This window comes from Populus euphratica, unplaced genomic scaffold (assembly GCF_000495115.2).
Source record: "Populus euphratica unplaced genomic scaffold, PopEup_1.0 scaffold31.1, whole genome shotgun sequence".
NCBI lineage: Eukaryota > Viridiplantae > Streptophyta > Magnoliopsida > Malpighiales > Salicaceae > Populus > Populus euphratica.
The window spans coordinates 3,450,405-3,474,340 of record NW_011499850.1 but is presented as its reverse complement, the minus strand read 5'-3'; the positions used below and the strand labels follow the sequence as shown (position 1 = coordinate 3,474,340).

General features: G+C 31.5%; 2 protein-coding genes across 3 annotated transcripts; both read right to left on the bottom strand.

The window, feature by feature from the left end:
* Nucleotides 1–316: 316 nt before the first annotated feature.
* Nucleotides 317–11,910, bottom strand: SDG4 (SET domain group 4). 2 transcript variants are annotated; one of them, XM_011019778.1, is made up of 11 exons: nt 11,374–11,909; nt 9,654–9,800; nt 9,185–9,349; nt 7,721–7,747; nt 6,277–6,394; nt 5,963–6,056; nt 4,975–5,068; nt 4,715–4,793; nt 3,376–3,547; nt 1,474–1,554; nt 317–836 (listed from the first exon to the last, which is right to left on the bottom strand). In XM_011019778.1, the coding sequence occupies exons 1-11, from the start codon at nt 11,800–11,802 to the stop codon at nt 680–682; spliced, it is 1,563 nt and encodes a 520-aa protein (XP_011018080.1). In that variant the 5' UTR covers nt 11,803–11,909; the 3' UTR covers nt 317–679. The 2 variants fall into 2 exon arrangements, with proteins under 2 accessions (XP_011018080.1, XP_011018083.1); XM_011019781.1 differs by lacking the exons at nt 317–836; nt 1,474–1,554 and adding an exon at nt 1,635–1,656 and having other exon boundaries at nt 11,374–11,910.
* Nucleotides 11,911–16,985: 5,075 nt separating this feature from the next.
* LOC105121328 (AP2-like ethylene-responsive transcription factor At1g16060) lies at nt 16,986–19,304 on the bottom strand. The gene is made up of 7 exons (XM_011019916.1): nt 19,090–19,304; nt 18,877–18,959; nt 18,512–18,600; nt 18,340–18,413; nt 18,176–18,226; nt 17,905–17,981; nt 16,986–17,521 (listed from the first exon to the last, which is right to left on the bottom strand). Exons 1-7 carry the CDS (start codon nt 19,236–19,238, stop codon nt 16,986–16,988), a joined length of 1,059 nt encoding a protein of 352 aa, XP_011018218.1. The 5' UTR covers nt 19,239–19,304.
* Between the last annotated feature and the right edge of the window lie 4,632 nt (nt 19,305–23,936).

The window sequence follows — 23,936 nt, the reverse complement described above, 5'->3', positions numbered from 1 at the left end:
TTCTTTTTTAAAACTAAAAATAATGGGCAGTCATTAGTTATAGAATAAAGAAGCTTTGAAAAAGAAAGGGAAAGGGAGAAATGAAATTTAATAGCAGGGGAAACAGATATGAGAAAATAAATAGGATAATGATAAAAGAGTGGTCATTAACAATGGAGTCGATTTGCATTTGATATTTAAACACTTCCGAATGCTCCAATGGCATGTAATTTTACAGGATGAATCAACGAGGGATTGCAGCTACAAGCAGGCTGTGGAACGATCTTTAAGATCTATGGACTTGCATTGCTTGAAATACCATATAAATGAAAAGCTGTGAAGTTAGAAGGATTAAGAAGCAAGAAGAAAATATTGTGAGCAGAAACCTGGATGAGCATCAGCATCTCAGATGAATCTGTTTATCCTCCAAATCGTATATTTGTGGTTAAAAGTTGAAATCTTTCTAGAATTACAACACGTAATCCCAATAGGGGAAATAAATTTACAAGCTTTCTTGCAGTCCTGCAGGGTGTGTCGAAAGGGGATGCTCCGAAAAAGTTGAAGAGGAAAAAATCATGCCAAAGATTGAATGGTACAGCAGCAAGGATAAAGAGAGTAGTTTTACTTTAAGTTTCCATTCATCGAGGAGAAATGTATAAGAATCCTCCAGCTGGAATGGGATGCTGGTGTAAGAAGTGAATCACATGGTTATAATGGCTACACACGCAGTTGATGTTCTCTTTCGTTTTGCACCCCACCCAATGTTCAACTTAGCTATCTTTCTTTTGGTTCCAAGATATCCCTGACAATTTGGAGCCCCACAATAGCACTTCACCTCAGGTCCAAATCGAACAAACCTGCAAAGGTCAAAATATAATTTCAATTCACATGCTACTCTTGCTCCCAATGGGAGGCATTAATGCTACAGGTGGCAGGAAATGAGAATAAAATGTAGAAACAGGCCATGTGAATGTCTGAGACATTTCAGCCACTTTAAGTTATAGTTAAACATTTTAACATTACATTTTTCATCAACTTAAGTAGTCCAGTAAGCCGTCCGCTAATTGCACCTGCATGCTATAAGGCTACCAATCTAGATAGTAACAAAGTGAACCTTGATTTCACTAGATTGCTCCCATGTAAAAGATGACTCGCTATAAGTTGATTACAAATGTTGAATTATTGTTTTTGTGACAGGCAAACAGCAGCTAATGAGGCGAAAAGTAAAAGGACAGATACCAAGTTTGTTATTATACTAGAGTTTCACAACAGATAAGATAATTATCACAAGAAACCTAGCACCTTTAAAATGCCAGGCAAGATTAGCTTAAATTAATTTAAGAATGACAGTTTAAACCACCAGAACAAAAAAGAAAAATTATCATTTATAAAATAAATCTTATAACATCACAGGTTCAACACTGACTATTGCAAAAAGTTCTTTAGTTAATAAAACTAGGAAGGCAAGAATGAAAATGCAATTTCGATATGTACCTGTAGTCATATGTTAATGGTTCTCCAACTCTTATTGAACCGGCAGCAAACACTCCCACCCGAGTCTCCCCCTCGACATCCCTGAATAAACCCATATACAAAGGTTAAAATTTAAGACCATGTCCCAACTGAAAAATCCCCACCTTCTTCAACAGAAACACGTTCAAATTTATTGTTCAATAACTGCATTAGATAGAGCTATTATTAATAAATAGTAACAAATCAATGCCTTCAAAAACTCTTTCCTAGAAAACACCAGTGAATTATAACATTTGCATCTCAAGTCATATTTACCACATGTACCATAGTTTAGACAGACCATCACTGACGGGCATTCCTTTATTAAACTAGCAATTGCAAGAAATGTTTTCTTCCAACCATAATACAGAATAGAAAATACACATCCAAGATTGGAACTGACTTCAACTAAAAAGAAAATAAGGATAGCTGAAGCCAGCAGCCAGTAGGCCATCCTTGTTAAGGTTTCAAAGCAACCTGCAATTTTTTGGAGAATGCTATTTAATTCATATTAGTTGAAATAACAGTTACATTTCCCAAACTTCATTGAGACAGAAAAAACGAGATATAGAGCAAGTATTGCACATGTGTCAAGCATATATATATAAGAGAGAGAAGTTGCCAGGATCATAACAGAAAAGCAGCATATCAATAGTACTAACCACTTTTCTAGGATACAGTTGGGTTTGCAACTATGATTTAAAAAACGAGATGAATTTCCCTTAAAAGTTGCATCAATTGTGAAGTCCTTTCGAATTTCGCACATGTAGAAGTTCTGCACACCTTTGTATTTCATGTCCCAGAGCCTTTGTTCACATAATTTATCGTCAATGACTGAAACAGAAGGATTAATAATTTAGCTCATTCTATTTCTTGTTAAATACATGCACACAACTTAATACAATATAGACTGAGGAAAGGGGAAATAATTAAACCAAAACACAATCTTTAACGAGGCACAATACACTGCAGTTTTAAAAAGGTAAACTATTAAGTTTTGAAAATGAATTACATGCTTCAATGAATGGTAAAGATACCATATTTGCAGTTTGCATCATAGAATGGTAAAGAGACTCGTTCTCAGATTCAGAATACCATGACTTTATGACCATAATTTAGACAAGTACAAGGCAAAATATTGATCACCAGTGATGGCATTTTGTGACAGCAAAACAGGACGAAGAAAAATACTTAGCATGGAAGAGCTTTTATTTCTTTCCGTTTGTCTTCTTATTTTTTCTATGTTTTGTTTTCAGTAGAAACCTGGGCCAAAGGCCCAGCAAACAGCCAAAAACTAAGCTACACAACTGTGCGGCAGATTGCCAGTAACTGGATCAAAAAATACAAAAGCATCCACTTAGCAATACTGCAATGCAGAGCTCTCAAGACTGCAACTAGTTTTTAAAACCTTTAAGATAGCAATTTGCACACAGAAGAGACTGTACTATTTGACATTAATCAAACTTTGCATGCAGAAATAATTTTTAAACTATAACTACTATGTAATTACACAAGCAATCCTCAAGTTTCATAAATTGAAACTAGTTGTGATACATTTAATCTTTAAATGTTCTCAAAACCTACACCAAAATGTCAAGAAAACAAAGAAAATGATACTGTATTTCAAAATGTATTTATTTCAATTCAAGACCTGCTGCCCGCAGCCAGTAGGCCATCCTTGTTAAGGTTTCAAAGCAACCTGCAATTTTTTGGAGAATGCTATTTAATTCATATTAGTTGAAATAACAGTTACATTTCCCAAACTTCATTGAGACAGAAAAAACGAGATATAGAGCAAGTATTGCACATGTGTCAAGCATATATATATAAGAGAGAGAAGTTGCCAGGATCATAACAGAAAAGCAGCATATCAATAGTACTAACCACTTTTCTAGGATACAGTTGGGTTTGCAACTATGATTTAAAAAACGAGATGAATTTCCCTTAAAAGTTGCATCAATTGTGAAGTCCTTTCGAATTTCGCACATGTAGAAGTTCTGCACACCTTTGTATTTCATGTCCCAGAGCCTTTGTTCACATAATTTATCGTCAATGACTGAAACAGAAGGATTAATAATTTAGCTCATTCTATTTCTTGTTAAATACATGCACACAACTTAATACAATATAGACTGAGGAAAGGGGAAATAATTAAACCAAAACACAATCTTTAACGAGGCACAATACACTGCAGTTTTAAAAAGGTAAACTATTAAGTTTTGAAAATGAATTACATGCTTCAATGAATGGTGAAGATACCATATTTGCAGTTTGCATCATAGAATGGTAAAGAGACTCGTTCTCAGATTCAGAATACCATGACTTTATGACCATAATTTAGACAAGTACAAGGCAAAATATTGATCACCAGTGATGGCATTTTGTGACAGCAAAACAGGACGAAGAAAAATACTTAGCATGGAAGAGCTTTTATTTCTTTCCGTTTGTCTTCTTATTTTTTCTATGTTTTGTTTTCAGTAGAAACCTGGGCCAAAGGCCCAGCAAACAGCCAAAAACTAAGCTACACAACTGTGCGGCAGATTGCCAGTAACTGGATCAAAAAATACAAAAGCATCCACTTAGCAATACTGCAATGCAGAGCTCTCAAGACTGCAACTAGTTTTTAAAACCTTTAAGATAGCAATTTGCACACAGAAGAGACTGTACTATTTGACATTAATCAAACTTTGCATGCAGAAATAATTTTTAAACTATAACTACTATGTAATTACACAAGCAATCCTCAAGTTTCATAAATTGAAACTAGTTGTGATACATTTAATCTTTAAATGTTCTCAAAACCTACACCAAAATGTCAAGAAAACAAAGAAAATGATACTGTATTTCAAAATGTATTTATTTCAATTCAAGACCTGCTGCCCTAACCATCATGCCTCATAACACCAGGGAAAGGAATACAACTACAGCACAGCAGCAAGCGGTTAGGAATACAACTACAGCACAGCAGCAAGCTGCAATCCTGTTCGTTTGCAGGTGTCCTAAATATAAGTAGGCAATAAACAAATTGCAGACTAACCAACTAATCATAGATAACGCAGAAAGTCAAAAGCACAGTGGTTCAAATGTCAAAACAGCAAAAGGACCAGGGCTTAAGAATGTGAGCCATATGATAACAGCCAACTTGAAAATAAAAAGAAAAGTAAGAATTAATGTATGCTTGAATATATTTGTATATAAAAAAGGTGCAGATATTAAAAACTACCTTCTCCAATATACTCAATTATAAAATCGCCTTTATTTAGTGGTTCAGCTGCCTCCACTCCCCAACCACAAAATTCAGTCTAAGAAGAAAAATTAACCACAAAAACCACGTGAATAATTATGAAAATCAAGATCCCTCTATTAATTTTCATGGAACTACATTAAACTAATAAATGTAACAAAGCAAAACCGAGTAATTTCTATACAGAATAATAAAATCAGGTGAAAGTATTCAATGGCTCCATGAGTTAAAGTTCACACCTTGACAATTTTTATCTTTTTCTCCTTGCGAAATGGCCTATTGGTGCAAGTTTCAGGGCAGCGGCATGCCTTGGAGCAGCTTATACATTGAACCCTAGTAGACAATACATTCAGGTTATGATCCAACTACATATATGTTTAAACATGATATAAAATCAACAAAAGTTTGGGCAGTAAGCCAACCTTCAAGCTATGAATAAAAGAAATCAATATTGAGATAATAAAGTGCAACTCGTTTAAAATCAGCAAAGAAACTTCTTTATATGTTAAAGAAACACCTTTAAAAGCACCTGAAGTGACACACACTATTACATGCCACAACAATCCTAATATATAAACAACCAAAGCTGCAAAGTTGAAATAATCAAACTCAGTAATGTATGGTATAGTCAGCTGATACAAAATATGTTTCAACCGTATAATGCAGATAAAATATGAAGTTCTGTTTATTGGACAATTTTGCAAAGAAGCTGTACGAACATGACAAATTCAAAAAAGAGAGAGAAATTCGTCATAGAGGATATGGTATAAAAACATTATTCAAAGAATGCTATACATGATGCTAAGAAGACAATAAATAAACAGCAGAACCTGCAACTTTAATTTAGAGTGCCACAAGCAACCAGAGCTGGATTTATTTACAGGAAGCTCGATGATATATGAAGAGAAGCATCTTTATTACAGAAAAACGAATCACTACATGTTTATTGTTGAAATACAAATTCTGTTTCTATAGCTTGCGTTTACAAATAAAAATAGAGCCAAAAGTTCAACAAAATATCTTTTAACAGATTTTCATACCAGAAGAAAAAATCGTTTTAAGAACACCAGTGCATGGGCTTTATCAATATGACTTGTATATGCATCCATTTCTTGACCCAATTAGCACTCATGGAAGAAAATGAGAATAAGATCTGATACGTATAGATGATCAAAGAACTGATTATTGTTTGTACACAGAAGAAAAAATGGAATAATAAAAGCATACCTGCACACACAATTCTCACAGCATGTAGAGCTGCAATTTGTGCATCCAACATCACCATCAGAATCATCACGCTTCTTCTTGACCAGGTAAACATCTAATGTCAATTAAGGTCATTCCCATGCTAAATCAAATACACAACTATAATGACCAACCGCACCTGTGTGTGCGTGTGCCTGAGTACATACAAAATGGAAAAAGATCATTGATTTTATAGCACATACTGGCATTGTCAACATATCCATAAGCATGTGATTTGATTACTAAATTACTCAAAATATGATATTAGTCTAATGTAACTGTATAATATAGGATACTGCGCCTGATGTGCACATATGGAGGTGGTTCTAGTTTATTCTCTGTCAGGTCTTTCCACGTCAGATCAATCTTGAACTCCTCATCAATGTAAGGTAGAGGCAAACGACAAAATATTTCCTAAAATACAAAATGGAACAAAATTAGTGAACTTACAAAAAAAATCCATATGATAAACCCACACGTGAATTCTTGGTAGTTTAATTCAAGAAATTGAATTGATGCTTTTGGGGTTAACTAAAAAATACCCCTTTCCCATAAGATTGCTATCAATATTGCCCTTCACCAATCGCTTCCATCAATCTCATCCTTACCGTTACCAAAGGTTTTCAGTGCTACCCTTTCAATTCTGTTCCATAAACATATATCCTTAAAATCCATGTGAGAACTCCAGAATTTAAAGATTAATCAACTTTAATGTTATAAATAATAAAAAAATTGATGATGAAAAAGAAGAGTTCAATTTTAAAAATTTTGAAAAAATTGGATTTCATGTAGACTCAGAATTACAAAAAATAAAGCAATTTAAAGTTAAAAGTTAATAAAATTTGAATCCCATTTAAAATAAAAAATAAGAAAGAAAAATACAATTATTCAGGTTTCAATTCATTGTATTCCAATTTTTTACTATCAATTTTGTTTGTTTCATTCTAAATTTAACAAGTCTTTAAATTCTGGAGTTGCTCCATGGATATTTACAAGAATGTGTCACCAGATTTGGATGGAATAGGTAGGGGTACAATTGAGAACATTTAGTAGCATTAAGGGTGAAATTGAGGGAACTAATTGGTGAAGGGAAATATTGATAATGATCCTACAGGTGAAGGGTATTTTTGTAGTTAACCCTACTCTTTTTTGCATGTGCTAACTTTCTCATTCAATCTTGTATAGCTTCACATCCAACTCTATGCTGATCTCGGATTATTAAGAAAAGAAAAAAAACACTGCAAGTACAAACACTAATGAAATAAGAACCTAGTGACTGCCTCTCCATTTCAGATGCCAGGGTGAAAAGAAAAGGTATTCATTACTTGTGATTACACTAAATAACTTGATGTAGACTATACGACTGACTTGGCCTTGCATATTTGGACAAGTTCAATTAAGCTGCCCATGGATCAAGCTAAAAGTCAGTTTCAGTTATGTCTAAATACTGGTCCTTTGAGTCTCAGTTATGTCTAAATACTTGTCCTTTGTGTCTTTGACCTAACATTGAAATGAAGGGCGTATTTTGTGAACTGCAGGATGTATCCGTAAGGGAAAGAAATTAGTAGTTGTAGGTTATCCTGGTATGAGCAATATTGACTGTTTCTTTCATCAGGGTCAATGCTAAACAAGCTGGGCATGCTTATCCCTACAACGCCTCTTCTCATTGTCTTTACTGTTTTTTTTTCCCTGTTGAGACATGTCGACTATCAAGGTAAAATATACTGCAAAAAATCTGACCTCGATATCAGTTGCAGGAACCACATGCTGCTCATTCAACAAATATCAGACCTGTCAGCCAGCCTAATCAATAAAAAAAGGAATGAAGAAATAAAATCTCAACAAAAGAAAAGTGTTCAATAAGATGAAAGTAACTGGTTATGTTATTCTCAAGTCATTTTGTTCTAACTGCCAGACCACAAAAGTAATCAGTTTATCACAGGGGTTACCATCGATCAGTGTTGCATTATTACCATTTCAAGTTAAACGAGTGTTTTGCAGATCAAAAAAAGGACTGCTGACAGTAAAACAAAATGACTATAGTACTGTGTGCCATCACATATTGGATAAGAACTCAAAATGAATGAATTTACCAAACAAGCAACATAGCTGAATTACAGAGATTCACAAGCTCAATTTTTTGTGGAAAACACTATATGTAATGTCATAATTGATCATGACAAGGACCTGAAGATTGTAAAATGGAGGAAAGTGAATGTATTTGCATCAAAATAGCATAAATCTGACAAAAATACAAATTGCATCCAAATGAATATAGGGGAGGATGCAGGTTTAGGTAGTAATTAATGCTCATTGGACAAATCAGCATCAAGCTGAACCATTACAAAAGTGTTGAAAAAAATAATCAGCATATTGCCTGTAGTTAGCAATTACCACTTCCCATTTTAACAAGTCAAAGTCAAGAAATTAGATAAAAAGTTAGCCACGGAAATATGAGCATGAAATTGCTGGAAAAGTGATGCCAAGAACAGCCAGGTTCAGAACTTCAACAAGGAGAGAGAATCACTTAAACCAAATTGATTTGTAAAAGGTTTTTGGGATGGGAATCCGACATTCCTTTACAAAACAAACTTTGGGATCCTCAAAATCTCATTAGACAAACCCAAGGTATTTTGCAGTCTCATAAACCAAATGCTAGAAATATGAGTGGAATTAACATGTTCAAGCAACTTAAATGAAATATAAACGAACTATCTACATGGCTGGAATAATTCCTGGTCCTATTATCATGAAGTTCTTCAAATCTTTAAACTACTTAACTTTAGCCACTTCTTGCTAGAATTGGACTCCAGAACTCCATATTTTACATTTTATAGCTGGGTTTAAAATCTTGAGTCAAACAACAAACATCATGGAGCATGATAAAGAATAACATATTTTTGAATTGCCAACCCAGTAGAAAGATCCTAAGCAAAAGTTGCACATCACATATAGTCAATTACCAAAAATTTTGTTTGATCTGTAGAATTTGGCAGTGGAACCATATGATATCCCACAATACTGATTAGACATGTGAGACAATAAACACAGTTGCATTAAGCTATCATACTGAGAATACATTATAACTTTGTCAACCCTTTCACTAATTTTTTGACAAAGCAATAACTGTATTAGAAAACTTTATGCACCAAAATTCCAAAAAGGATAATAATGAGCTGCTAGTGAAGGAAAGAAGAGATTGACCTTCTTATCTAGCCGCCAATTAGTTGGATGCCGCCAACAAACTGCTCGTCCTGGTTGGTTTTCCAGATAAACTACTTCATCAGACCATGGTGCACACTGATTATGTGATGCTACTGTGCATCGAACACACCGCCAATGAAATTTCCCTTTGCAAGTGAAACATTCCTGTTTGTAGTGACATGTCACATATGTGCAAGAGAACCACGAATGCTTACTGCTAATAGTCAGCAATATTTGTGACAAGAATCATGATATATATATATATATAAACAATTGTAGAGCACAGCTGACAGGACATCAGTCACGATTGACCTTTCATCCTGGGAACTCCTATTCATCTATTTCACCTTGTTTTCCTCCTTTTAGTAAAAAAGGTACAACATTGTTACATGGACAGAAAATAGCATAGAATATAAATGTGAAAAATATTATGTATCAAAGAATGATATCATGATTAACTAGATCTTACATGCTGAGGGCACTTGAATTTTCTCAGATTTGAGACTCCAAGCCCTTCCACAACACATGTCAGGTGATAAACTCCCTGACAGTTACGAACAGAGCATTGCATTCCCTCCCCGGGGTAGATAGATCTACAGCAAAAGAGACATTCCACCTGGAATGGGTACAAGAAGGCTTTGATGTCAGTTGCAGGAAACCATAATTGCACACAATGTGCTTCACAATTACAAATCTGCAAAAAAGGGGTGGAACAAGCATGCTCTAATTTCTCAATTCAAAAACTGGAACCCATATTCATAGTACAATCAGTATAGTATTTCAAATTTCAAACTTTTTTGCATGACCAATGTTTACACTCCATTCCTTGGTAATAAGCAAAATCTGAAAATCTTCAAAGTCAGCCATGAATCAAACAAGAAACTGTTAGCTCCACACATGCATACACTGATTTCTAAATTCAAAAACTGGAATGCTTATGCATGCCACATTCCCTATAATATTCAAAATTTCAAATTCTTTGCATGGATAACTTTTACACTCTATTCCTAGGTAAAAAGGTAAGCGAAATCTGGAAATCTTCAGTCAGTCATGCATCAAACAAGAAACTGTACTGGACATGAACTTCTTCCGTAGGCTTCCGAGTTCTGGTTCTTATTGAGTATATGAAAAGAATAAAAATTTCTACTGCCAAAGCTCTACATAGATGCCCACAAACCTCAACAATTAGTAAAAGGAAATATATAGCTTTAAAGAGAAAATGCACCAAGCTCCCTCACATCCCTATTGACCTTATTTCCATCCTTCATACCAAAACCAAAAACACAATACGCAGACTTGGCACTACAGAAATCATTTCGTACAAGGAAAACACAGGAGTTGAAAGTCTATGACCTGCTAAAAGATGGAGCTCAAGATGATTGAACAACCCAGAATACATTTAGCATTTAATAAATTGATTAGCCGTTATCCACTTAGTATTTATCCATAATGTGCTTTGAATTATATAATCTCTACAACTGTCCCCTGGAATGAAAGCAAGCTATAATTCGCCCAACAAGCACCAGACAATGTTCGCCATAAGGACCCATTCCAGAACTTTAACCAAGATTCCATCTATAATCAATTCATAATTTTCTTTCTTGCAATTTAAATTAAAAACCTTTAATTCTGTCGATCTCCTAATAGATCAGTTTGTAAATCCTATCTTTAGAAGCAATTAAAAGGGGGGAAATCATCAGATCCTACACAAATAGCTTTCCAAAGATCACCCAAAATTTATACTAGAGCCAACATATAAATAATATCACAACACTTACATCCCAAATCATTGAGTGGCACAGATATACAAGAAATCACAATCTCCCTCGGCAAACTTATTAACTAACACAAAAGCAGAATACAGTCCAATAAGATTCTAAAAAGTAAGTAAGAAAGGCAGCAAATTCTGTCTTGATATTACCATAAAAAAGGAAGATAAAATTGAAACACTAGAGCAGCCTCCAATATTCACGCAAACCATCGATTTACTACCCCAAGTAACCAAAACTGAAAATCCTAGCACCAAAGTTTTGCTTTTAAGAAGCCCAAAAAAAAAATTAGAAGCTAAGAAGCAGAAATTTCATATTAAAAAAAATTGCCTCAATTAATTACACCATTTAACCAAAAATTCAAAATTTCCACCCCAAATTCTAACTTCAAAGAAAAAAAAAAGTTTCAAAAAAATCTACCATTTTCTTTGCACCAACAAGAAAAGGAAGAAGGCAGCGAGACTGTGAGACACCCGCATCCATCTTCTTCTGAACCCAAACCCTAACGTAATCATCCAAGCATTTACCATTATTACTACTAATATTATTATTAAACCCCTTCTTGAAACCCAATCGGCCACCACTGGTCCGCTTCAAAGCCCTAATTGAACTCCCATTGCACAAATCTGCCGCTCCTTCTGGAACACTTTGGTTCCATTTAACTAGGGTTTTGACTGAAACAGATGTTATTGTCGCTGTCGTTGAGGTAATTGAATCTGACTGATCAATGGCGTCAGGAGGAGGAGGAGGAGGAGGAGGGAGAGGAGAGTTGGGTTTGAGAGCAGGGCAGCGCGTGAGTGTAAGAGAAGAGGAGAGAGAGAGGTTACCTCCTAGTCCTAGATCTGGCATTTTAATTCTCTCTCTAGCAACTCCACTGTCGGAGAGAATTTTTTTGTATAAATCCTTCCTAGCAGTAACTTGAGTTTTTTTTTTCGTTTTTGATATGAGTATTTTGGGCGGGAAAAGGTGACGCTTGTAGTTTTGAGGTTGTGGCGCTGGGAGCTGTGAAATGGCTCTACGGTGGTTGATGTTGTCGGGATTTTACGGGATTGCCCAAGTGAAATGACAGTGTGCATTCGTGCTCATGTGCCCCGTGACTGAGGGGGTCAATTTCGGTAAGTGCGTGTTTTTTATTCCGTGATTTTTAAAAGTACATTTTATTTAAAATATTAAAATACTTTTTAAAAAATATTTTATTTTAATAGATTAAATTACAAAAAAATTAAAATAATTTTAATTTTACTTTTTTTTTCAAGTTGAATATAATTTTAAAACACACATAAACATTTAAAATGTTTAAAATTTTAATAAATAATACTTTTAAAAATATTTTTCATTTTAAAATATTTTAAAATAATATTTTTTATATTTAAAATTAATATATTAAAACAAATATTTTTAAATAAACAACTTGTTGGACTGCCGAACTCCCGTGGAACACAAGAACAAGCAGCAAAGGTGGAGGAGCGTGTCTGTGAGAATATTAAAAACTACGGTGACTTGTCTTCCTTATTAGTTACTGTGGCATTTGACGTTGTTGAATTTTGCCATTCGGATTTCCAATTGGTTAAAAAATTAACTTCCGGCCAACTATAAACTAGTCCTTGATCTATTTTTACTCTGATTCGAGTCCTTAACTCTTTTTTTTTTTTTAATAATATCCTCTTTTCATCTACATTTTCATTTATGAGGTAAGTTTGACCGTTTCTAAAGTCACGTGAGCTAGAAGAGATACTTAAGCACGTGAGTTTTTAGGGGGGGAGAGAGAGAGAGAGTTATATGATTATGTCACCAAATAATTTGAGCTTATTATGAAAATATAATGGTTATGTCACCACGAGAGAGAAGCAATGTAGTAGACTCGTAGTGGTGTTCGATCTAGGAGGTGTTTGCTTTTTTTATTTCTTTTTTTTTAAATTTTTTTTTATGTTATATAATTCTCTATGATAAAAAATATTAGAGCAGAAATAATATATTTTTATTTTTATTTTTATTGTTGTGTTTATTGCTTTTAACCATGATTCTCACCATTAAAAACAAACACAGCAGCAAAAATAAATATACACCTCCCTCGTGATGGTTTAATAATAATTAAGATTGTTTTCTTTTAATTAGTTTTATGATAAATAAATTTGTGGGGAGGGTATATAGACATCGAGGTTAATTTTGATGGCGGTGGCATTAATTTGATCATGTGATGGAAGAAGATTCTTTTTATTTTTTCCCTAGAGGAAGATGATTTTCCTTTTCGAGGCTAATTAGAGTTTTTTTAAAATCAATTTAATTTATAAAAGAACTTAATTATCAAGCTATTTTAGGTTATAGTAAAGACCTCATCTCTTGATAGGCCATGTAATCACATATGCCGTCGAAGTGGACAAAAACCTTAAGAGAATAATAACATTACTAACCAAAAAACATGCTAATTAATGGTCCAAACTATAACACAAATAGTTTAGGGACTAATTATTTACTGACTCGAAGTTCAGAATAGGCTTTTTAAACCAATCACAACTATTATTTTTATTTTTCTGTCATAAACCTTGTTTTTATTTCTATCTTTTCCATGATATGTTACAATTTTGGTACCAAAATAATGGTTCGGACTAATATGAAAAGTGGTGAAAAATAATCAAATGTTAGTCATTGAGAAACAATTGAAATACATAAGGTTAGAGTTTCGAGAAATTGATGAGTAAATAAAGCTTCTCAAGCAGAATTTAGATAAATAATTTCTAAATTAAATCTAATTGCGAAATTTATTAAAATTAGATCATGATGGTCTTGCAACCTTCGAGTCACGAGAATTGAAGAGTAAAGTAGGTGAGCACTTACAATTTAATACTATCTTTCAAATTGCATGGCATGAACTTAATTGTCCTTCTTTGAAGAAAAAAGATGAGGGGTTGGATAGGATCATATTTCAAGATGGTCATATAACTTGAACATGTTACTGTGTCTTCTGAATGGTAAGGTGAGGGTGTGATTCTAGGATTTGTTGGCTTACCGGGATGATCTAACTCGGGATAGGTTTGTTAAGGCTTTGTGTTCACGAATTGGGAATAGAAAACTCATTGATGCAATGAAAGAATTTGAGAAGTTGCATGAGAGGACAATGTGGAGGAGTGTTATTAGTAGTTTGAATGAGGGATTGATAGCTGTGGTATTAGAATATATTTGTTTTTGTGCCATGAAAGAATGTTTAAGTTGTGCAAGTGACGCTGGTGTTAAATTAGATTGAATCAAATAAGTTAGTTTTTATTTTAATTTGATAATAAAAAAATAAACAATTACAACAAATAGATTAAATTTAAAAACAACAAAAGTGATACCAATAAACTAAGTAAAAATATTTTTGTAAAATGAGACAAATAATATAACTTAATTTTAAACTTATTAAACACAAAATGATGAAAATTGAGAGTTAGAATGACAAATTTGTAACTCAGGAAGCAAAAAACAAGTCAACTCAAGTTATCTCGCTAAACCCACAATCCATGTCATAAGATGGGGATAGCCTAGTAAAAAAGAAAACATAAAGAACCACAGAGCCAAAAAAAATTAAGTAAAATATATAATGTCAACATGTGTTAATTTTTCAAATTCGTGACCTTAGATATTGGATTGAAAGTACTATGAAAAAATCATAAATCTCAATTCTCAACTAATTAAATATTAAAAAATTAATTTGAAAAAATAATACTAATTATATAAAAAAATCTAAAAAATTAAAATTAAAATAATGAAGATCAAAATTAAAATAAAAAATAAGTTTTATTTTTTATTAAAGGGTACTAAAATGAAAAAGAAAAAATAATTGTACAAAAAAAACAAAAAAAATAAAAATTGAAATAAAAAATTAAAACAATTTTTTTACTAAAAGATAAAATTGAAAAACTAATCAATTTAACAAAAGGCCCAAAAAAATAATCAAAATAATAAGGATTAAATTAAAAATAATAATATTTAGTAAATAAAGATTGAAATATAAAATTGAAAACAAATATAAACTTAAAAAAAAAAAAATACAAGTTAAAATATCAACAACAACGAGTTACCTCTCTAAACCCACAATCCATGTCATCAGATGGGGGTAGCCTAGCAAAAAAGAAAACATAAAGAACCACAAAGCCGAAAAAAATTAAGTAAAATATACAATGTCAACACGTGTTAATTTTTCAAATTCATGACCTTAGATATTGGATTGAAAGTACTATGAAAAAATCATAAATCTCAATTCTCAACTAATTAAATATTAAAAAATTAATTTGAAAAAATAATACTAATTATATAAAAAAATCTAAAAAATTAAAATTAAAATAATGAAGATCAAAATTAAAATAAAAAATAAGTTTTATTTTTTATTAAAGGGTACTAAAATGAAAAGGAAAAAATAATTGTACAAAAAAAACAAAAAAAATAAAAATTGAAATAAAAAATTAAAACAATTTTTTTACTAAAAGATAAAATTGAAAAACTAATCAATTTAACAAAAGGCCCAAAAAAATAATCAAAATAATAAGGATTAAATTAAAAATAATAATATTTAGTAAATAAAGATTGAAATATAAAATTAAAAACAAATATAAAGTTAAAAAAAAAACAAATAAAAATAAAAAATAAAAATACAAGTTAAAATATCAACAACAAAAAATTATTAAAATATAATCTTCAAAAAACAAGAGAAAAAAAAAAGAAAAATTCACCAATAACAAATCAAATCACTGTCACTTACAAGCACAGCAACTTCAAGAAAAAGACATAAAATGGTGCGCTACACACACTCCTAGTATTTTTTTTTTATATAATTAAAAAAATATCAAACTACATCTAAAATGATTTAATAATAACCAAAGAAACCATTGCAAAAAGGATGAAAATGCCCCAAGACAATAGTTTTATTTTTTAAAGGTATTTTAACCGTTTCATTTTACTTTTTATTTTATATATTTAATTAAATACCTTCCGAGTGAAATTGATAATGATAATAAAAATAATTGTAAAAATACTAAATTTTTTCTTATACATATTTAAATTTTTTTATTTCTAAAAGTAATTTAGTTATTTCATTATCCATTTAAAATAAAAAAGAAAACACCAGAATATATTATGAAAATTCACGGTGATATATTTCTATATTTGAAAATATAAATCTCAACATCCCAAGTTTAGTTGGTCAATACAAAAGGAAACTTTTGTTGTTAACTAGAGAAGAATATTGAAGTGGGTGGTAGCGGCCTGGTGTCCAAAGGTCCAATCTGAGCGCGAAAGAGGTTGCTTGGAAAGTCTCACATCCTTAGAGTCCTTATTTCTTGTTTTCCATTATTGAGCATCCTTGAGGACAAGGATGATTTCAATGAGAGGGATATTTTTGTAGAAATGATAAAAAAAAAAATTATAAAATAACCAGAAATTTACCTAATCACGTAGGAAACCATATTCATTTTTAGAACTTTGGCGTTTTTTTTTTTGCATTTTTTTATTATTTGTTGAAAAAAGGGTAAAAAATTAGAGACGGCAATGTTTATATTCTGTAAAAAAAAAAAATCAAATTAGTAATTTTTTATATGCTTAATTATAACTTTTTTGATGCGTTATTTTTTGAAGAATAATTTGTGCAGATGAAGAGATAATATATCGATTTAGTCCATCTTAGAGAATCTTTCTTTTTATGCACACATGTAGACATTTTATTAATGAAAAATGAAAATTACATCAATTTCATAGACATTTTATTGATAGAAAAAATTATACATCTTATTCGTACAAAATAATGATGATAAAATACCACTGTTTATTTGCCCTTGTCGCTCTACAAACAAATGAACCGAATAATAAATCTCTTCTCCGCCTCGTTTCTCCATTTCTTCTCCAAATAAAGCGCATGCAGCCCTACAGAACTACTTTAACCCTTCACCAATTGATGAGGGAAAGCCATAGACCATATTGCAGGTCTCATATTCACAAAGAACCTTCAAACTAATTTAATTATATAAATTAATGTGTAGTGACAAGATCACCTTAATTAATCTTTATGTCTCGAAATCGCACTGGAACATGGGTGGCACAAACGAGCGGAGGTCGCCAAAAATCATGTCGTCACCTTGATCTCCGTAGTTACGTGAATCGTGACAGTCAAAATATGTCTGTACGTCTTCAAGGAAGCTACATGGTGTCAGGTCTAAGCCCGACGGTGGGGTTGGTGGGCCATCTGTCACTGCTGTCATTTCCATCATCTCCTTGAACTTCGATGATTGAAGTAAGAGCCCTAGGGCAGATGAAGGATTCGTTGCTGGCCGTGGTTGAGTTAATGTAGTTTCACTCGGTTGGTAGGTTTGCTGGTTTTGAAGGAAGGTTGTTCCAAGCTCTTGTTTAGGGTTAGGATGAGTTGAACTATCAGTGCCTAGGATAGGGTTAGGGAGATTTAGATCGTTATTGCTATCACTGTTATTTTGATTGGGTTTTAGCCATTTGATGTAACGGCTAAGATCGAAGTTGGTAACAGCATTCAGGCCACGGTACTCTATAGCCGCCATATCGTAAGCGGTGGCAGCTTCTTCTTGAGTAGCTGCAAAAATCAACGAGACATAATCAGTGCTGGTTTTTCTTCCATTAAATTAAAGATAAACTGAGTGAAGTTAGGATCAATCCGTTTGCGTGCAGAATCGGCAGTTTGAAAACTTTTCTTCGTGCAGACTACTAATATATAAGGGTTACTTAGTGTAAGGCTTTGCAAGAAAAAAATCGGTTGATCAATGTTAGGATTCATTTTGCATGTAAAAGGATGGTGGGAGCTTGAGAATTTCTGTGCATGTGATGTAATGTCATTAAGGAACGCGTGCATTTCTCTGGGATGTGCATAATAGCATTAATTCGAGAGGTATTTGTCCCAAGATCAGAAAGAGAACCCCAAGGTACAGGTCAAAAGTGAAACATCGAGGAGGAATTTACCATATGTCCCGAGATATAGGTATTTGTTGCCAAATACTCTACCAATCCGAGCTTCCCACCTCCCATTGTGATGATGCCTGAACATTAAAATTAATTTCAATAACATTAATTAAAGTCTCAAGTTATGGGATATGTTGAGCGAGATCCTGCTAATTATGAGAATTGGCTGGATTCTTCTTCTTCTTTTTATTGGCTTTTATAATTGAAAATCTTGAGGCTTCAGAATTGTATACACTATCTGTAATTACAGAGCAAGGCTAGCGTAAAGTACCTAGCAACTCCTCGATATTTTGAAACTCCACGAGAAAAGCCACTGCTTTTCCTACAGATTTGAACACAAATAAGAATCATTTTGCTGTATAAATTAGTTCATCAATTTAGCAATTCCGTATGCAAAGATTCATTTCCACAGCCATAGATGCAAGAAGCTTATACCTTCTCAATGATCCGATACACTCTTCTCTTGACTGACCCTCCATTTCTTTCAGTTCATTTTGGTATGTCGACAACTATAACCAATAATACAGCAGATTCCTGCGTTAATCATCTGAATATATCTTAACTTTTTTATTTCTTTTTTTCATATGTATTTTGGACATAAGATTACCGGAAAATTAAGAATTGTCTCAGGACCCCAGTACTTCAGTGCAGCTAAGTCATAAGCATGCGCTGCCGCTTCTTCATCATCATAGGCACCTGAAAAGTAGTCATCACATATGCCATAAGAACTACAGCTCAATCTCAAACTTTATTTTCCAATTTTTTTTCATTGGCTTTACTAAGAAATTAAAAGCATGCAATTAATTATGATACGTACCAAGGTAAACTGCATTATCCAAGTATCGCAGCAAATTAAGAACCATCGGCCATTGCCACAGAAAGAAAAAAAAATGCACATTAATTAATACATTGCTCCATGATAATCTCTACAGCTTAAAAAATATGTTAATGTAGGTGGTGAAAATGAATAACCTTGTCGTCCTTTCTTGCTCTGTGATTCATTCCAGCAATTCTTATCCCACAAATGAGCTTCATATCGGCCGGTCCACCGGTGCCTGAAACAATAATTAATACAATGGTATCATTCTTAGGAAAGGAAAGAGAAAAAAAAATTAAGAATAAAAGTAATAAATTTGATCAAGCAGAAGAACTTATAACAATGAAGCCATGCAAATGATTTATAACCTAGTAACGCCACGATAAATGGAGCTGCGTTGAGGAGGAGAGTCTCTTGGAACACTTCTCCTTGTTCGTTTCACCTTGGTCACGCCATTAGTCGTGTTCTTATTGTTACTTGCTGTGTTTTTTGTGTTCTGCTGTGATAATTTCGCCATGAAAACTTAGCCGCACGCGTCCAGTAGCTAGATTAAAATGGGATAAAATTTGAGAGATATGACTGAGCTCTCCAATGAGGAGGCTTTTAAAGGAATGACAGGGAAGAATAGGGTTAGAAAAGCGTGTGCTGTCAAATAAGAAGAAACGGCCGGCTAGTGAGCGAACTGTTTTGGAGGCCGTCTAACCGGCCCTTGTGGTTTCTTCTCTCTTGTCTTTACCTATATATTTTTATGTGCTGTTTCAATGAAACAGATAATGATATCGAACCTCAGTTAGCTTCACTTTTCGGGAATTGAAAAATAAAAAATAATGATAAATTAAAAAAATTAAATAATTTTAAATAATTTTATGAAAAATAAATAAAAAATTACAAAACTCAATCTCTAATTAAATAAATAATGAGTAATAAAACTAAAAAATTATAAACTTAAAAAAAAATTACAAATCCCAATCTTGATGAAATAAATAATGAGGAATAAAACTAAAAAATTATAAACTTAAAAAAAAACAAATTTAAATAAATTTCTGATTAAATAATTATAAAATTAATAAATAATTTTATAAAAACAAATAAAAAATTACAAAATTTAATCTTTGATTAAATAAATAATAAGAAATAAAACTAAAAAAATATAAACTTAAAAAAAAAAGTTAAATAAATATTTTAAATTTATAACCCGTAAAATTGGACACAATTAAGAAACTTATTTTATAATTAATTTAATGTGAAAATATAAAATTAAAAGAAAACATCAATATAAAAAAAAATTCATAATGAATAAGATAGCAAATAAAATAAAAAGGATTAAATTTAACGATAAAAATATATATAAAAAATAAAATTATAAAAAAATCATTTTTAAAAATCATTTTAAATAAAATAAATATTAATAAAAAAAAATAGAATTGAATCTCACATGTCAAAAAAATTCCAGATGAAATGAAAAAAAAACTAATTTAATAACTCATTCTAAATAAAATAAATAATAATTAAAAAATAAAATTAAATAAAAAATAAAAATAAATTGAAGTGCTACTTCAAAAACTTCGAATAAAAAACGTGAAAATCAATATAAAAAAAAAGAAAATGAAAGAAAAAATATGTCATCAACATCAAATTAAAGGTTAATTGGTCATGCACGCCGCGTCGTAATAGAAGAACACCACCTTAGAAGCACTATTTAGCTATTAGATATTGACTCACGCACCTCTTGAAAGTAGTGGAGACAACTCACACGGTTGACGCGTGCCAACTAGCTTTCAGTTTTTAATAATAATATATATTTATTAAAATATTATATTACCTCTCAATCACCCAAATTATAATAAATAAATAAAACTATGATAAAAGTACAAAAATGAAAGCCAACTTAATAAATTTTGATTCTAAAGACACTTATGTCATTTTGCTTTGTGAAGAAGGAGAAATGATGAAATAGCCTCCTGAAGCCAATTGAATATTTTTTTGCTTTCCTTGATAATTAAATCTATGAAAAATATAGAAAAATCGTATAAAAACTATTCACAATCCAGGGTTTAAATACCAAGCAGTTTTAGCTTTTTGTTAATTAATATTTATTTTTTTATTAAATTCTTTTAAATGTATCAGATTAACATGGAGGGTGCATTCTAAAATAGATCGAATAGAGGAATTAACCTTAGTTTACTTAGAAGTCATGGTAACCAATCAATTTTTTTATATTAAAAAATGCAACAAATCAATTCCACGCGCGGAGATGTTGACACATATGGACTTATTAGAGTAGCTAGAGTGTTGAAGACGAAAATTTCAATGTACCATCATCCTTCATGCGTGGGAATAATTTGCCAATGCTTTTTATTTATTTGCTTATCGAAAATGGATTACTTTATATAATGCCTGTTTTAAAATATTTTTATGTTAAAATAATATTTTTATTATTATTTAAAATTTATTTTTTGAGATTAATGTATTAAAATAATTTAAAATACAAACAAATTAATCTTTAACAAAAAATAAATTTTTATAAAATATGATTTATACCGTTTTTCTAAGCTATATCTAATCAAAACCACAGTTTTTTTTTATAATTTTTTATAAAATATAATTTGTATCGTTTTTTCAAACTATGTCTAATCAAAACCACTATTCTCTTTCTAATTTTACCTCCTTGTTATAAAAAGACAAAAATATATATTCTTGTTATAGTGTGATAAGAAATTGAAAGTCAATTCAGTATCCGATATGCTTTCTCAGGAAAAAAAATGAAATAAAAACATATTTACATTTTAATTGAAATTAGATATGTTTATGGTAATGCATTATTATATCCAGTAATTAAATACAAATAAAAGTGATTCGTCTCAATTAATGGCGTGTGTATGCATATAGAATCTCCGAAAAGGAACGCTCATCTTCAATGTCGTTGGATGGAATTAAAAGAGACAAACTCCACGTAACTTTCAGAAGGAAATACGGGGCTGTCATAATTCAAGCAGACTTTTTTCCAGCGTATTGAATTGACGTTTACAGTTGGTAAAGCCAGCTCTTCATTCTTTGCTGGACTGCCGCTGGCTGGCTAATAGCGTTTTTGTATTAATCTATTAAAATCATATTTTTATTTTTAAAATTAAATTAATTTAAAAAGACTAAAAATATTAATTTTAAAATAAAAAACTTTAAATTTTTTAAAAACTATTTTTAAAATGCATAAATAAACAGTACCTTACTCTAACTAATCTCACTCTCTCTCACACACATATATATTAGAATAGTAGTTATTTTTTATTTTAAAATTATTAAAATAATATTTTTTATATATTAAAAAATATTTTTGATATTAACACATCAAAATAATATAAAAAAATTAATATTTTTAAAAAACACTTTTTTTTTTAAACATAAAAATATATCTATCTTCATGCACAGCTCTGTGCTGAGAAGCCAAATGAAGCCGAACCAAAACCCAAATCAAGCCAGCCGAGCAACATCTTCTATGATGAGCAAACGAATCCCAAGGATGCAACAGCCGTCGCAGGTGGGCGAAGCCGGAGACACCCTGCGCCGAGAAGCCAGAACGTTTGAGGGACTCTGTTACAATCCACGATCAACAGACATGTTTTTGCTCTCCTTTTAATTTCATTTTAATATTGATTCAATTTAACTTTTTTTTCCAATTTTCATACAATAATATCCATATTGATTCAATTTGTTCACATACAAGAACGAAAGAAAAAATATCACCATCTTCCTTTGAGTTCAAGCCTGACATCATAACATGACAAGCAAAATCACATCCTACTCTCTGAATTTTGAATATGCTTTCCGGCTGCTGTCAAGCCAGACTCTAAAAAACAACTCGCAAATTTGTGCCATTGTAGCAAGTAAAAGTAATAATAAAAATAAAAATTATATTATATTATTTAATAATAATAATAATAATTCATTCAATATTAAATCAATTAAAAAGTGAGTTTTATTTTTTTATTTTTACCTTATTATTGTTTTTTTATTGTTCAATATCGGTTTTTTAAAATAAAAAACAATTATTTAGATTTTTTTAACTTATTAAATAAACCAATTTACATAGAGTTAGCTCTTATATAATTTAACAGATAAAAATCCAAGTTAAGGTACATAAGAATTTATCATTTGTCACGGATTTATAACTATAATTAATGTAAGATTTAACTAAATTGATCCTTAATTAATCCTTGAATATTGTTGAAAACTTTGTATACACAATATAATGCAAAATAAAATAAATGTAAATAAAAAAACAACGCCAATTTAACATGGAAGGATAAGATTGTAAAGATAAAAAGTTTGACGACTGAAATATATTAAGAAACATTGTATTATAAAAAGAGTTAAAATGGAGAGGGTGTAGCTGTAGTGAAATGCCCATCTCTTATTCAAAACTTTTCAACATAAAAAATAGTTTTTAATAATTTTTTCAACAAAAATTAAGATTTAAATTCACGAGCACATTCATGTAATATTATATAGCACACAGAAAAACCTTCACACTGTCCTTTAATCACACGAAAAAAACAAGTGAAAACTGCATAAATAAGAGAGTTGTAAGAACTTACTCATGCGTGGAGCTATGACTTTCAACATCCAAACCACAGGTAGTTAGGGATGCCAGGTTTCAATTAAGGGACAGCGCGTTTGGGCTGCCATCGCATTTCAATTAAGGGAACTGCTGCAGCCCAAACGGACGGCACGCCACACTTTTTCTTCCTTTTCTTTTAACGAGTCTTGGTGTGTTGTTTTCAAGTTAAGTGAAGTTAGAATGAGACGCCACGTGCGTGTGTGCGTGTGTGTGTTCTCCACGAGCCCATCTGCTCTACCAACTGTTCAAAGTATTTGCCCGTAAATATCGGTTATTTGACTTTCTGTTGTAGTGGCTCTGGGATGATCTGGCCCGAGCCTTGAGCATGACACGCTGAAGTTTCGTCTCAAGCTGTGTATATATATATATATATATCCTAGGAAAACTGAAAAAAATTGTTAATACTAATTAAATATTAAAATAAGAAACTAATCTTCATAATAAAAAATAAAAATAGATATATATATATATATATGCAAATATTTTATACTAATTTTCCTTTTATTTTATTTTATACAACAAATCAAACTAATATTTTTGAACTATCATGCAACTGAAACAAATATAAAAAAACCTCCGTTAGGTTAAATAAATTTTTAA